The sequence below is a fragment of the Heterodontus francisci genome, chromosome 17 (genome assembly GCF_036365525.1).
Source record: "Heterodontus francisci isolate sHetFra1 chromosome 17, sHetFra1.hap1, whole genome shotgun sequence".
NCBI classification, from domain to species: domain Eukaryota; kingdom Metazoa; phylum Chordata; class Chondrichthyes; order Heterodontiformes; family Heterodontidae; genus Heterodontus; species Heterodontus francisci.
This window is the reverse complement of record NC_090387.1, coordinates 96,369,577-96,386,096: the sequence shown is the minus strand read 5'-3', so window position 1 is coordinate 96,386,096 and position 16,520 is coordinate 96,369,577. Positions and strand designations below refer to the sequence as shown.

The 16,520-nt window shown below is 52.6% G+C and overlaps 1 protein-coding gene across 4 annotated transcripts in view; it reads left to right on the top strand.

Moving 5' to 3' along the window:
• The window catches only part of LOC137379296 (coiled-coil domain-containing protein 102A-like), a 647,611-nt gene that overhangs the window by 246,288 nt on the left and 384,803 nt on the right, over positions 1-16,520 (top strand). For all 4 annotated transcript variants that reach the window (XM_068050031.1, XM_068050033.1, XM_068050032.1 and 1 more), the window contains one exon: positions 14,077-14,185. In XM_068050031.1, coding sequence (XP_067906132.1) covers positions 14,077-14,185 — 109 coding nt within the window. The remainder of the gene's footprint in view (positions 1-14,076; positions 14,186-16,520) is intronic.

Genomic DNA, 16,520 nt, shown 5'->3' with positions numbered 1-16,520 from the left:
GGATACAGAATTGGCTGGCCCATAGAAGTCAGAGGGTGGTAGTAGATGGAAAGTATTCAGCCTGGAGCTCGGTGACCAGTGGTGTTCCGCAGGGATCTGTTCTGGGACCTCTGCTCTTTGTGATTTTTATAAATGACTTGGATGAGGAAGTGGAAGGCTGGGTTAGCAAGTTTGCCGATGACACGAAGGTTGCTGGAGTTATTGTAGGTTGCAATGGGACATTGACAGGATGCAGAGCTGGGCTGAGAAGTGGCAGATGGAGTTCAACCTGTAAAAGTGTGACGTGATTCATTTTGGAAGGTCGAATTTGAATGCGGAATACAGGTTGAAAGACAGGATTCTTGGTAGTGTGGAGGAACAGAGGGATCTTGGGGTCCATGTCCAAAGTTGCCACCCAAGTTGATAGGGTTGTTAAGAAAGCGTATGGTGTGTTGGCTTTCATTAACAGGGGGATTGAGTTTAAGAGCCGCGAGGTTATGCTGCAGCTCTATAAAGCCCTGGTTAGACCACACTTGGAATATTATGTTCAGTTCTGGTTGCCTCATTATAGGAAGGATGTGGAAGCTTTAGAGAGGGTGCAGAGGAGATTTACCAGGATGCTGCCTGGACTGGAGGGCATGTCTTACGAAGAAAGGCTGAGGGAGCTAGGGCTTTTCTCATTGGAGCGAAGAAGGATGAGAGGTGACTTGAAAGAGGGGTACCAGATGATTAGAGGCATAGATAGAGTGGATAGTCAGAGACCTTTTCCCAAGGTGGAAAGGGCTATCACCAGGGGGCATAATTTTAAGGTGATTGGAGGAAGGTTTTGGGGAGAAGTCAGAGGTAGGTTCTTTACACAGAAAGTGGTGGGTGCGTGGAATGCACTGCCAGCGGTGGTAGTAGAAGCAGATACATTAGGGACATTTAAGCGACTCTTGGATAGGTACATGGATGATAGTAGTATGAAGGGTATGTAGATAGTTTGATCCTAGAGTAGGTTAAAGGTTCGGCACAACATTGTGGGCCGAAGGGCCTGTACTGTGCTGTACTGTTCTTTGTTCTATGTTCAGTGGGGTACCGTTCCCTGGGCACTGACTCTCAGTGGGATACCGTTTCATGGGCACTGAGATCTCAGTGGGAAACCGTTCCACAGGCACTGACCCTCAGTGGGATACCGTTCCACAGGCACTGACCCTCAGTGGGATACCATTCCATGGGCACTGACCCTCAGTGGGATACTGTTCCATGGGCACTGACTCTCAGTGGGATACCGTTCCACGGGCACTGACCCTCAGTGGGAAACCGTTCCACAGGCACTGACCCTCAGTGGGATACTGTTCCACAGGCACTGACCCTCAGTGGGATACCATTCCACGGGCACTGACCCTCAGTGGGATACTGTTCCACAGGCACTGACCCTCAGTGGGATACTGTTCCACAGGCACTGACCCTCAGTGGGATACCATTCCATGGGCACTGACCCTCAGTGGGATACTGTTCCATGGGCACTGACTCTCAGTGGGATACCGTTCCACGGGCACTGACCCTCAGTGGGAAACCGTTCCACAGGCACTGACCCTCAGTGGGATACCGTTCCACAGGCACTGACCCTCAGTGGGATACTATTCCATGGGCACTGACCCTCAGTGGGATACTGTTCCACAGGCACTGACCCTCAGTGGGATACCATTCCATGGGCACTGACTCTCAGTGGGATACCGTTCCACAGGCACTGACCCTCAGTGGGATACCGTTCCACAGGCACTGACCCTCAGTGGGATACCGTTCCACAGGCACTGACCCTCAGTGGGATACTATTCCATGGGCACTGACCCTCAGTGGGATACTGTTCCACAGGCACTGACCCTCAGTGGGATACCGTTCCACAGGCACTGACCCTCAGTGGGATACTATTCCATGGGCACTGACCCTCAGTGGGATACTGTTCCACAGGCACTGACCCTCAGTGGGATACCATTCCATGGGCACTGACCCTCAGTGGGATACCGTTCCATGGGCACTGACCCTCAGTGGGATACCGTTCCATGGGCACTGACCCTCAGTGGGATACCGCTCCACGGGCACTGACACTCACTGGGATACCGTTCCACGGGCACTGACACTCACTGGGATACCGTTCCATGGGCACGGAATCTCACTGGGATACCGCTCCACATGCACTGAAAACTACTTTTGACATGAAGATAACCATAGCCAGCCTCAACATCAACGGCAGCACGGGGTCTCACCGCAGATTTCGCAATCTCTCAGTCCTCAGGGAAGGGAGATACGTGGTGAGCTTTCTGCAGGAAACCCACACCGTTCCGGGAAATGAAGCCACCTGGCTCCTAGAGTGGCAGGGTGGGGTCTACATGAGTCACCTCACCCCTATTTCTAGTGGGGTGGCTATCTTGTTGGCAACGGCTTTTCAGCCGGAGATCTTGGGGGTCAAGGAGCTAGTGTCGGGCCGCTTGCTCCACCTCGCCGTTTGCCTGGGTAGCGTGCCGCTCCACTTTGTGAACGTGTACGCGCCCAGGCCCGGCGCGTTGCAAGTGCGCTTCTTTGAAGAAGTGTCTGCTCTCTTGAGCTCCATCGATAGCGGCGAGTGCATCATCCTCGGGGGGGATTTTAACTGCACCCTCGAAGTGGGGGATCGCTCCGGTCCCCAGCGCGGCCAAGCATCGGTGGAGAAGTTGAGGGGACTGATCAGCTCCCTTAATTTGATGGACGTCTGGCAGAATCTCCATCCCGACTCCAGCACCTTCACGTGGACGTCTGGAGGAGGAGGGTCGCGAATCGACGGCCTCTACTTTTCACAGGCATACGTCTCCTGCATCTCGGCGGCCTCCATGCGGCTGGTGCCGTGCTCAGACCACCGCCTGGTGTTGGCGGAGTTCACTCCGCTCCGCACGCGGGCGGGGTCCGCTTACTGGCACTTTAACAACCGGCTGCTGGAGGATGAGCAATTTCGGGACTCGTTCTGTCGATTCTGGGCCGACTGGAGAAGGAAGCAGGGGGGCTTCCCTTCCTTGAGGCTATGGTGGGATGTGGGCAAGACTCATATCCGCGTCTTCTGTCAGGAGTGTGCGAAGGGGTTGACCAAGAGGCGGGAAGTCGAGATTGGGCGCCTTGAGAGGGATGTGCTCGACTTGTTGTTCCGCCTCGGTCATGCTGTCGTGGACCCGGCCCTGTGGCAGGTGTACAAAGAGAAGAAGGGCGCGCTGAGGGACCTGCAGCTGATGGGGTCCCGAGGCGCGTACGTGAGGTCGCGGATCCGGATCCTGGAAGATTTGGACCGCGCCTCACCCTTCTTCTACTCGCTGGAACAATGGCGGGGGGTCCGTAAGCAGCTCGTCGAGCTGCTGGCCGACGACGGATCCTCCATCACGGATCCGGAGGGAATGGGCCTCCTGGTCCGTACTTATTACAGTGCGTTGTTCTCTCCAGATCCGTCCAGCGAGGGTGCGCGCAGAGTTTTGTGGGAGGACCTGCCGCAGGTCAGTCCGGAGGGCGCCGAAGGATTGGAAGCTCCGCTCACGTTGGCGGAGCTGACTGGCGCCCTCCACCAGCTCTCAAGGGGCAAATCCCCAGGGCTGGATGGGTTGACCGTGGAGTTCCTCAGGGCGTTCTGGGACGTCCTGGGGGACGATTACGCGCGGGTCCTGGGGGAAAGCCTGGCGACCGGGGAGATGCCCCTCTCCTGGCGCAGGGCGGTCATCATCCTGCTGCCGAAGAGGGGTGATCTCCACCTGCTTAAAAACTGGTGTCCGGTCTCCCTCCTCAGCACGGATTATAAGATCTTTGCCCGGGCTATGTCTACCCGCCTGGGCTCCGTGCTGGCCCACATGATCCACCCCGACCAGTCCTACACGGTCCCGGGCCGGTCCATCCAGGACAACATCCACCTGGTCCGGGACCTGATCCATCTTTCCCAGAGGACTGGTCAGTCGGTCGCCTTTCTCTCCCTCGATCAGGAGAAGGCATTCGACAGTGTGGATCACGAATACCTTTTCGGGACTCTGCGCACTTTCGGACTTGGGCCGCATTTTGTGGCCCGGGTCCGACTTTTATACGCCGCCGCAGAGTGTCTAGTCAAAGTTAACGGGTCCTTGACGGCGCCCCTTCGCTTTGGGAGAGGAGTGCGTCAGGGATGCCCCATGTCCGGCCAACTGTATCCCATCTGCGTGGAGCCCTTCCTGTGCCTGCTTCGCAGGAGGTTGACGGGATTGGCTCTGCGCGAGCCGGCCATGCGGGTCATCCTCTCGGCTTACGCTGACGATGTGCTCCTCGCAATCACAGATCCCGTTGACTTGCGGAGGATGCGCGACTGCCAGCAGACCTTTTCTGCCGCGTCCTCCGCGAGGATCAATTGGGAGAAATGTTCCGGACTCCTGGTGGGTCAGTGGCGGATGGGCTCCCTGCCGGAGGAGATGACACCTTTTGTGTGGAGCACCACGCACCTCCTCTATCTGGGAGTCCACCTTAGCCCCGCTGAGGAAGCCTGGCCAGCAAACTGGCAGGAGTTGGAGGCGAAAGTCACCGCTCGGCTGGGGCGCTGGACAGCACTGCTCCAAGTTCTTTCCTACAGGGGCCGAGCGCTGGTCATAAACCAACTGGTGGCCTTCATGCTGTGGTACCGGTTGGTCACTTTGGCCTCGCCCCCTGTATTTGCCACCAAGATCCAGAAGAAACTCGTCGATTTCTTCTGGGGCAAGAGGAAACACTGGGTCTCTGCCGTGGTCCTGAGTCTCCCGATTGAGGAGGGCAGCCAGTCGCTGGTGTGCGTCCGCACCCAGGCTGCGACTCTCCGCCTTCGGACCCTGCAGAGATACCTGTACGTCGAGCGTCCTCCCAGATGGTGTGCGCTGGCGACGTATTTTTTCCGCCAGTGTCACTGCCTTCAAGACGACACGCAGCTCCCAGTGGAGACCATTAGCCGCGCCTCTCTGAGGGAGTTGCCTGTCTTTTACCGGGATCTATTCCGAGTCTGGAACATGGTCGCCTCCAGTCAGGGCGCTCCCCCGCCGGCGGAGGAGAGCGCCTCGGCTGTCCGGGCGGCCGACTCCGGGGACGGTCCGGCGGGCGGAGGAGTAGCCGAAACCCCCGGGACGCCCCTCACTGCGGCTGGCGAGGGGGCTCGGGAGTGCGGAGCGCTCCTGGCTGAGCTGAACCCTGCTCGGCCGGAACTGCTGATCGGACCCAGGCCCCGAAACCCTCCTCGGGAGCCGGTCCCGCACAACCCATTCCAATTCCAATCGGTGCGGAGGGGTTTCCTGTGCGGGCTGCTCCTGCACACTCTCCACTTCCTCGCCCTCGTCAGCCGGCTGGACTTGCCCTGGCGGTCCGCGTTACCATCTGGCGGCGAGGGGAATCCCCGATGGAGGTCTCTCTGCGCGGGAGTCTTCCCCCTTTACATCGGGGACCTGGGGTGGAGGGTGTTGCACAGGGCAGTCCCGTGCAATAGGCTTTTAAGTAGGTTCACGGACTCCCAGGCCGCCTGTAATTTCTGCGGCCTGGACGAGTCCGTGTTCCACGTATATATGGAGTGTGTGAGGTTGCAGCCCCTCTTTGAGTATTTGAAGGGGCTGCTCCTCAAGTTCTGGCTGCACTTCAGTCCCACGCTCCGGATCTTTGTGCACCCGGTGCGGAGGGGCATGGGCCGGGAGGAGGATCTCCTCGTCTGCCTGCTCCTGGTCCTGGCCAAGGTGGTAATTCACAGGTCCAGGCTGCGGGCCGGCAGAGGTTCCGTCCTCCCCGATTGCCTGCCCCTCTTCCGCGGCTACGTTGGCGCCCGGGTGACCCTGGAGAAGGAGCATGTGATGTCCACCGGTACGCTTGAGGCCTTCCGCGACTGGTGGGCATCGCAGGGACTGGAGTGCATCGTTGACGCCGAGAATGGCATTTTAATTTGAGTTTTTTGTTTATTTATCTGGTTTTAATAAAGTTATTTTAAAACTGTAAATATGTATATAAAGGGGGCCTGAGGAATAATGGCCCCTTCGACGTGAATAATATAATAGGGGCCTGGGGTATAAAGGCCACCTTATATTAAAAAAAACGGGGTTAGATACAGAGTAAAGCTCCCTCAACAAAAAAAAACGGGCACTGACCCTCAGTGGGATACGGTTCCACGGGCACTGACTCTCAGTGGGATACCGTTCCACGGGCACTGACTCTCAGTTGGATACCATTCCACGGGCACTGACTCTCAGTGGGATACCGTTCCACGGGCACTGACTCTCAGTTGGATACCATTCCATGGGCACTGACCCTCAGTTGGATACCGTTCCATGGGCACTGACTCTCAGTGGGATACCGTTCCACGGGCACTGACTCTCAGTTGGATACCATTCCATGGGCACTGACTCTCAGTTGGATACCATTCCATGGGCACTGACTCTCAGTGGGATACCATTCCACGGGCACTGACTCTCAGTGGGAGACCGTTCCACAGGTACTGACTCTCAGTGGATAACGTTCCACGGGTACTGACTCAGTTGGATACCATTCCATGGGCACTGACTCTCAGTGGGATACCGTTCCACAGGCACTGACTCTCAGTGGGAGACCGTTCCACGGGCACTGACTCTCAGTTGGATACCATTCCACGGGCACTGACTCTCAGTTGGATACCATTCCATGGGCACTGACTCTCAGTTGGATACCATTCCATGGGCACTGACTCTCAGTGGGATACCGTTCCACAGGTACTGACTCTCAGTGGATAACGTTCCACGGGTACTGACTCAGTGGGATACCGTTCCACGGGCACTGACTCTCAGTTGGATACCATTCCATGGGCACTGACCCTCAGTTGGATACCGTTCCACGGGCACTGACTCTCAGTTGGATAACGTTCCACAGGTACTGACTCTCAGTGGATAACGTTCCACAGGTACTGACTCTCAGTGGATAACGTTCCACGGGTACTGACTCAGTGGGATACCGTTCCACAGGCACTGACTCTCAGTGGATAACGTTCCACGGGTACTGACTCAGTGGGATACCGTTCCACAGGTACTGACTCTCAGTGGGATACCGTTCCACGGGCACTGACTCTCAGTGGGATACCGTTCCACAGGTACTGACTCTCAGTGGGATACCGTTCCACGGGCACTGACTCTCAGTGGGAGACCGTTCCACAGGTACTGACTCTCAGTGGGATACCGTTCCATGGGCACTGACCCTCAGTTGGATACCGTTCCACAGGTACTGACTCTCAGTGGGATACCGTTCCATGGGCACTGACTCTCAGTGGGATACCGTTCCATGGGCACTGACTCTCAGTGGGATACCGTTCCACGGGCACTGACTCTCAGTGGGATACCGTTCCACAGGTACTGACTCTCAGTGGGATACCGTTCCACGGGCACTGACTCTCAGTGGGAGACCGTTCCACAGGTACTGACTCTCAGTGGGATACCGTTCCATGGGCACTGACCCTCAGTTGGATACCGTTCCACAGGTACTGACTCAGTGGGATACCGTTCCACGGGCACTGACTCTCAGTGGGATACCGTTCCATGGGCACTGACCCTCAGTTGGATACCGTTCCACAGGTACTGACTCAGTGGGAGACCGTTCCACAGGCACTGACTCTCAGTGGGATACCGTTCCACGGGTACTGACTCAGTGGGATACCGTTCCATGGGCACTGACCCTCAGTTGGATAACGTTCCACAGGTACTGACTCTCAGTGGGATACCGTTCCACGGGCACTGACTCTCAGTGGGATACCGTTCCACGGGTACTGACTCAGTGGGATACCGTTCCATGGGCACTGACCCTCAGTTGGATAACGTTCCACAGGTACTGACTCAGTGGGATACCGTTCCACAGGTACTGACTCTCAGTGGATAACGTTCCACGGGTACTGACTCTCAGTGGATACCGTTCCACAGGTACTGACTCTCAGTGGGATACCGTTCCACGGGCACTGACTCTCAGTGGATAACGTTCCACGGGCACTGACTCTCAGTGGGATACCGTTCCACAGGTACTGACTCTCAGTGGATAACGTTCCACAGGTACTGACTCTCAGTGGATAACGTTCCACAGGTACTGACTCTCAGTGGGATACCGTTCCGTTGGCACTGACTCTCAGTGGGAGACCGTTCCACAGGTACTGACTCTCAGTGGATAACGTTCCACAGGTACTGACTCTCAGTGGGATACCGTTCCACGGGTACTGACTCTCAGTGAGATACCGTTCCATGGGCACTGACCCTCAGTTGGATAACGTTCCACGGGTACTGACTCTCAGTGGGATACCGTTCCACAGGTACTGACTCTCAGTGGATAACGTTCCACAGGTACTGACTCTCAGTGGGATACCGTTCCACAGGTACTGACTCTCAGTGGATAACGTTCCACAGGTACTGACTCTCAGTGGATAACGTTCCACGGGTACTGACCCTCAGTGGGATACCGTTCCACAGGCACTGACTCTCAGTGGGAGACCGTTCCACAGGTACTGACTCTCAGTGGATAACGTTCCACGGGTACTGACTCTCAGTGGATAACGTTCCACAGGTACTGACTCTCAGTGGGATACCGTTCCACAGGTACTGACTCTCAGTGAGATACCGTTCCATGGGCACTGACCCTCAGTTGGATAACGTTCCACGGGTACTGACTCTCAGTGGGATACCGTTCCACAGGTACTGACTCTCAGTGGGAGACCGTTCCACAGGTACTGACTCTCAGTGGATAACGTTCCACGGGTACTGACTCTCAGTGGGATACCGTTCCACAGGCACTGACTCTCAGTGGGATACCGTTCCACGGGCACTGACTCTCAGTGGGAGACCGTTCCACAGGTACTGACTCTCAGTGGATAACGTTCCACGGGTACTGACTCTCAGTGGGATACCGTTCCACAGGCACTGACTCTCAGTGGGATACCGTTCCACAGGCACTGACTCTCAGTGGGATACCGTTCCACGGGTACTGACTCTCAGTGGATAACGTTCCACAGGCACTGACTCTCAGTGGGATACCGTTCCATGGCCACTGACTCTCAATGGGATACCGTTCCATTGGCACTGACTCTCAGTGGGATACCGTTCCATTGGCACTGACTCTCAGTGGGATACCGTTCCACAGGTACTGACTCTCAATGGGATACCGTTCCACGGGCACTGAGTCTCAGTGGGATACCGTTCCATTGGCACTGACTCTCAGTGGGATACCGTTCCACAGGTACTGACTCTCAATGGGATACCGTTCCACGGGCACTGACTCTCAATGGGATACCGTTCCATGGCCACTGACTCTCAATGGGATACCGTTCCACGGGCACTGACTCTCAATGGGATACCGTTCCATGGCCACTGACTCTCAATGGGATACCGTTCCACGGGCACTGAGTCTCAGTGGGATACCGTTCCACAGGTACTGACTCTCAATGGGATACCGTTCCACGGGCACTGACTCTCAATGGGATACCGTTCCATGGCCACTGACTCTCAATGGGATACCGTTCCACGGGCACTGAGTCTCAGTGGGATACCGTTCCATTGGCACTGACTCTCAGTGGGATACCGTTCCACGGGCACTGACTCTCAGTGGGATACGGTTCCATGGGTACTGACTCTCTGGGATACCGTTCCGTTGGCACTGACTCTCAGTGGGATACCGTTCCACGGGCACTGACTCTCAGTGGGATACCGTTCCACAGGTACTGACTCTCAGTGGGATACCGTTCCACAGGCACTGACTCTCAGTGAGATAACATTCCACAGGTACTGACTCTCAGTGGGATACCGTTCCACAGGTACTGACTCTCAGTGGGATACCGTTCCACAGGTACTGACTCTCAGTGGGATACCGTTCCACAGGTACTGACTCTCAGTGGGATACCGTTCCACGGGCACTGACTCTCAGTGGGATACCGTTCCACAGGTACTGACTCTCAGTGGGATACCGTTCCACAGGTACTGACTCTCAGTGGGATACCGTTCCACGGGTACTGACTCTCAGTGAGATAACGTTCCACGGGCACTGACTCTCAGTGGGATACCGTTCCACGGGCACTGACTCTCAGTGGGATACCGTTCCACAGGTACTGACTCTCAGTGGGATACCGTTCCACAGGTACTGACTCTCAGTGGGATACCGTTCCACGGGTACTGACTCTCAGTGAGATACCGTTCCACAGGTACTGACTCTCAGTGGGATACCGTTCCACGGGTACTGACTCTCAGTGAGATAACGTTCCACGGGCACTGACTCTCAGTGGGATACCGTTCCACGGGCACTGACTCTCAGTGGGATACCGTTCCACAGGTACTGACTCTCAGTGGGATACCGTTCCACAGGTACTGACTCTCAGTGGGATACCGTTCCACGGGTACTGACTCTCAGTGAGATACCGTTCCACAGGTACTGACTCTCAGTGGGATACCGTTCCACAGGCACTGACTCTCAGTGAGATAACATTCCACAGGTACTGACTCTCAGTGGGATAACGTTCCACAGGTACTGACTCTCAGTGAGATAACATTCCACAGGTACTGACTCTCAGTGGGATAACATTCCACAGGTACTGACTCTCAGTGGGATACCGTTCCACAGGTACTGACTCTCAGTGGGATACCGTTCCACGGGTACTGACTCTCAGTGAGATAACGTTCCACGGGCACTGACTCTCAGTGGGATACGGTTCCACGCGTACTGATTCTCAGTGGGATAACGTTCCACGGGTACTGACTCTCAGTGAGATAACGTTCCACGGGCACTGACTCTCAGTGGGATACCGTTCCGTTGGCACTGACTCTCAGTGGGATACCGTTCCACAGGTACTGACTCTCAGTGAGATAACATTCCACAGGTACTGACTCTCAGTGGGATACCGTTCCACAGGTACTGACTCTCAGTGAGATAACATTCCACAGGTACTGACTCTCAGTGGGATACCGTTCCACAGGCACTGACTCTCAGTGAGATAACATTCCACAGGTACTGACTCTCAGTGGGATAACGTTCCACAGGTACTGACTCTCAGTGAGATAACATTCCACAGGTACTGACTCTCAGTGGGATAACATTCCACAGGTACTGACTCTCAGTGGGATACCGTTCCACAGGTACTGACTCTCAGTGAGATAACATTCCACAGGTACTGACTCTCAGTGAGATAACATTCCACAGGTACTGACTCTCAGTGGGATACCGTTCCACAGGTACTGACTCTCAGTGAGATAACATTCCACAGGTACTGACTCTCAGTGGGATACCGTTCCACAGGTACTGACTCTCAGTGGGATACCGTTCCACGGGTACTGACTCTCAGTGAGATAACGTTCCACGGGCACTGACTCTCAGTGGGATACCGTTCCACAGGTACTGACTCTCAGTGGGATACCGTTCCACAGGTACTGACTCTCAGTGGGATACCGTTCCACGGGTACTGACTCTCAGTGAGATAACGTTCCACGGGCACTGACTCTCAGTGGGATACCGTTCCACAGGTACTGACTCTCAGTGGGATACCGTTCCACGGGTACTGACTCTCAGTGAGATAACGTTCCACGGGCACTGACTCTCAGTGGGATACCGTTCCACAGGTACTGACTCTCAGTGAGATAACATTCCACAGGTACTGACTCTCAGTGGGATACCGTTCCACAGGTACTGACTCTCAGTGGGATACCGTTCCACAGGTACTGACTCTCAGTGAGATAACATTCCACAGGTACTGACTCTCAGTGGGATACCGTTCCACAGGTACTGACTCTCAGTGGGATACCGTTCCACAGGTACTGACTCTCAGTGAGATAACATTCCACAGGTACTGACTCTCAGTGGGATACCGTTCCACAGGTACTGACTCTCAGTGGGATACCGTTCCACGGGTACTGACTCTCAGTGAGATAACATTCCACAGGTACTGACTCTCAGTGGGATACCGTTCCACAGGTACTGACTCTCAGTGGGATACCGTTCCACGGGTACTGACTCTCAGTGAGATAACGTTCCACGGGCACTGACTCTCAGTATACCGTTCCACAGGTACTGACTCTCAGTGGGATACGGTTCCACGCGTACTGATTCTCAGTGGGATAACGTTCCACGGGCAGTGACTCTCAGTGGGATACCGTTCCATTGGTACTGACTTTTCCTGGGGTACGGTTCCCTGGTTACTGATTTCTTCCTTGGGTAAGGTTCCATGGGCACTGACTCGCAGTTGGGCACGATTCCCCAGGCACTGACTCTGCCTGGGTTGTGGCTCCACAGGCACTGACCCTCAGTGGGATACCGTTACACGGGCACTGACCCTCAGTTGAATACCATTCCACTGGCACTTACCCTCAGTGGGATACAGTTCCACAGTCACTGACCCTCATTGGGGTACCGTTCCACGGGCACTGACCCTCAGTGGGATACCGTTCCAGGACACTGACCTTCAGTGGGATCCCGTTCCACGTGCACTGACCTTCAGTGGGATACCGTTCCTCGGGCACTGACCCTCAGTGGGATACCGTTCCACGGGCACAGATGCACAGTGCTGTTAGGGAGGGCCTCCTTCTGTTCTGTTCAATTGGGTGATTCTGTGAATATTTAAGGAAGTGAAGATCTTACAGGGGTAATGATTTCACACTTGTAATGAGGATATGAACTGTTGGTAGTGGGCACTGTGTTGGTTCCGGTGATGTTTGAAAGAGAGGGAAATGTGCGATCTCAGCATAAGGAACAGAGAACATAGAACAGTACAGCACAGTACAGGCCCTTCGGCCCGTGATGTTGTGCCGAACCTTTAACCTATTTTTAGATCAAACTAACTACCTACTCTTCATTCTACTATCATCCATGTCCCTATCCAAGAGTTGCTTAAATGCCCCTAATGTACCTGCTTCTACTACCACCGCTGGCAGCGCATTCCACGCACCCACCACTCTCTGTGTAAAGAACCTACCTCTGACATCTCCCCGAAACCTTCCTCCAATCACCTTAAAATTATGCCCCCTGGTGATAGCCCTTTCCACCCTGGGAAAAAGTCTCTGGCTATCCACTCTATCTATGCCTCTCATCATCTTGTACCCCTCTATCAAGTCACCTCTCATCCTTCTTTGCTCCAATGAGAAAAGCCCTAGCCCCCTCAATCTTTCTTCGTAGGACATGCCCTCCAGTCCAGGCAGCATCCTGGTAAATCTCCTCTGCACCCTCTCTGAAGCTTCCACATCTTTCCTATAATGAGGCAACCAGAACTGAACACAATATTCCAAGTGTGGTCTAACCAGGGCTTTATAGAGCTGCAGCATAACCTCGCGGCTCTTAAACTCAATCCCCCTGTTAATGAAAGCCAACACACCATACGCTTTCTTAACAACCCTATCAACTTGGGTGGCAACTTTGAGCGATCTATGGACATGGACCCCAAGATCCCTCTGTTCCTCCACACTACCAAGAATCCTGTCTTTAAGCCTGTATTCCGCATTCAAATTCGACCTTCCAAAATGAATCACTTCACACTTTTCCAGGTTGAACTCCATCTGCCACTTCTCAGCCCAGCTCTGCATCCTGTCAATGTCCCGTTGCAACCTACAACAACTCCAGCAACCTTCGTGTCATCGGCAAACTTGCTAACCCAGCCTTCCACTTCCTCATCCAAGTCATTTATAAAAATCACAAAGAGCAGAGGTCCCAGAACAGATCCCTGCGGAATACCATTGGTCACCGAGCTCCAGGCTGAATACTTTCCATCTACTACCACCCTCTGTCTTCTATGGGCCAGCCAATTCTGTCTCCAGACAGCCAACTTTCCCTGGATCCCATGCCTCCTTACTTTCTGAATGAGCCTACCATGGGGAACCTTATCAAACGCCTTGCTAAAATCCATATGCACCACATCCACTGCTCTTCCTTCATCAATGTGTTTTGTCACATCTTCAAAGAATGAGTCCTGAAATTTTCCAAAGGAGTAAGCTACGTGAGCGAGACAACTTATTCTCATTTCATTATTTTGATGGAATTCGGGAGGTGAAAGTATTTTTCACAAGTTTCAAAATCGAAATATTGTTAATCTGCAAATAGGTGTTAATTGAAATGACTGGTTTGCTGTGATTTCCTTATAGCTCTCCTTTGTTTTTTTCTCAGGGACAAGAGTGCACTCAGTAAACACATTGAGAAGCTGGAGGCAGAGGTCACACAATGGAAAATAAAGTATGAAGAGCTCAACAAATCTAAGCAGGAGGTGGTTAAACAGGTAAGATAAAGAGCAGTAAGGAGCTGCCGATAGGGATGGGCATTAATTTATTTATGTATTCAGAATTAACAGGAGAATAGGGCTAAAATCTTTCCAAAATTAGCCTCTCACTTTCAGTATGCAACCTGTTGCTCAGATTTTCATCTGTTGATTTGGTTTGCTCGGCAATCCATTATTCTTGATTGTTTACGCACAGCGATCTCCGTCACTCTGAATGTTTACGCACAGCGATATCCATTACTCTGAATGTTTACGCACAGCGATATCCGTTACTCTGAATGTTTACGCACAGCGATATCCATCACTCTGAATGTTTACGCACAGCGATATCCGTCACTCTGAATGTTTACGCACAGCGATCTCCGTCACTCTGAATGTTTACGCACAGCGATCTCCGTCACTCTGAATGTTTACGCACAGCGATATCCGTTACTCTGAATGTTTACGCACAGCGATATCCATCACTCTGAATGTTTACGCACAGCGATATCCGTTACTCTGAATGTTTACGCACAGCGATATCCATTACTCTGAATGTTTACGCACAGCGATCTCCGTCACTCTGAATGTTTAAACACAGTGATATCCATTACTCTGAATGTTTACGCACAGCGATCTCCGTCACTCTGAATGTTTACGCACAGCGATATCCGTTACTCTGAATGTTTACGCACAGCGATATCCATCACTCTGAATGTTTACACACAGCGATATATATTCCTCTGAATGTTTACACACAGCGATATATATTCCTCTGAATGTTTACGCACAGCGATATCCATCACTCTGAATGTTTACACACAGCGATATCCGTCACTCTGAATGTTTACGCACAGCGATATCCATCACTCTGAATGTTTACGCACAGCGATATCCATTACTCTGAATGTTTACGCACAGCGATATCCGTTACTCTGAATGTTTACGCACAGCGATATCCATCACTCTGAATGTTTACACACAGCGATATATATTCCTCTGAATGTTTACGCACAGCGATATCCGTTACTCTGAATGTTTACGCACAGCGATATCCGTTACTCTGAATGTTTACGCACAGCGATATCCATCACTCTGAATGTTTATGCACAGCGATATCCATCACTCTGAATGTTTACGCACAGCGATATCCGTTACTCTGAATGTTTACACACAGCGATATATATTCCTCTGAATGTTTACGCACAGCAATATCCGTTACTCTGAATGTTTACGCACAGCGATATCCATCACTCTGAATGTTTACACACAGCGATATATATTCCTCTAAATGTTTACGCACAGCGATATCCGTTACTCTGAATGTTTACGCACAGCGATATCCATCACTCTGAATGTTTACACACAGCGATATATATTCCTCTGAATGTTTACGCACAGCGATATCCGTTACTCTGAATGTTTACACACAGCGATATATATTCCTCTGAATGTTTACGCACAGCAATATCCGTTACTCTGAATGTTTACGCACAGCGATATCCGTTACTCTGAATGTTTACGCGCTGCGATATCCGTTACTCTGAATGTTTGTTTACGCGCAGCGATATACGTTACTCTGAGTGTTGAGGCACAGTGATATCCATTACTCTGAATGTTTACGCACAACGGTATCCGTTACTCTGAGTGTTTACACACAGCGATATCTGTTACTCTGAGTCTTTGCGCACAGCGGTAACCCTAGTTTGCAGTCAGCAGTAGCTACTGCCTGCTGACTTATCACTATCTGCAGGTTCCATTTCATTCTGCCATTTGCCAATTCTATTCAGTGGAATTGCACTTTCAGATTCTCATAATGATGGGACACAGAGTGGAATTACAGTAGGGGGTGATGCACAGCCAAATATAGAAGAGAAAATGAGTCAGTCTGGAAGGCAGAGCAAATATAGACCTGTTAAGGCACAAGCGAATAATGCAAGGCTGGATTGCATCTATTTTAATGCAAGGAGTCTTACAAGTCAGGCAGATGACTTGAGGGTGTTGATTAACACATGGGATTATGAAATTATTGCTATCACAGAGAGATAGTTAAGGGAAGGGCAAGACTGGCAGCTCAATATTCTAGGATGTAGAATCTTCAGGTGAGACGGGGTGGGTGGGGGAGGTGTAAAAGAGGAGGTGGTACTGCACTATTGATCAAGGAGTCAATTACTGCAGTAAGGAGGGATGATATCTTAGAAGGTTCCTCAAATGAGGCCATATGGGTAGGATTTAAAAACAAAAAGGGGGCAATCACTTGGCTGGGAGTGTACAACAGGCCTCCAAACAGTCAGGGAGAGATAGAGGAGCAGATATGTAGGCAAATCTCAGAGAGGTGTAAAAATAATAGGATAAT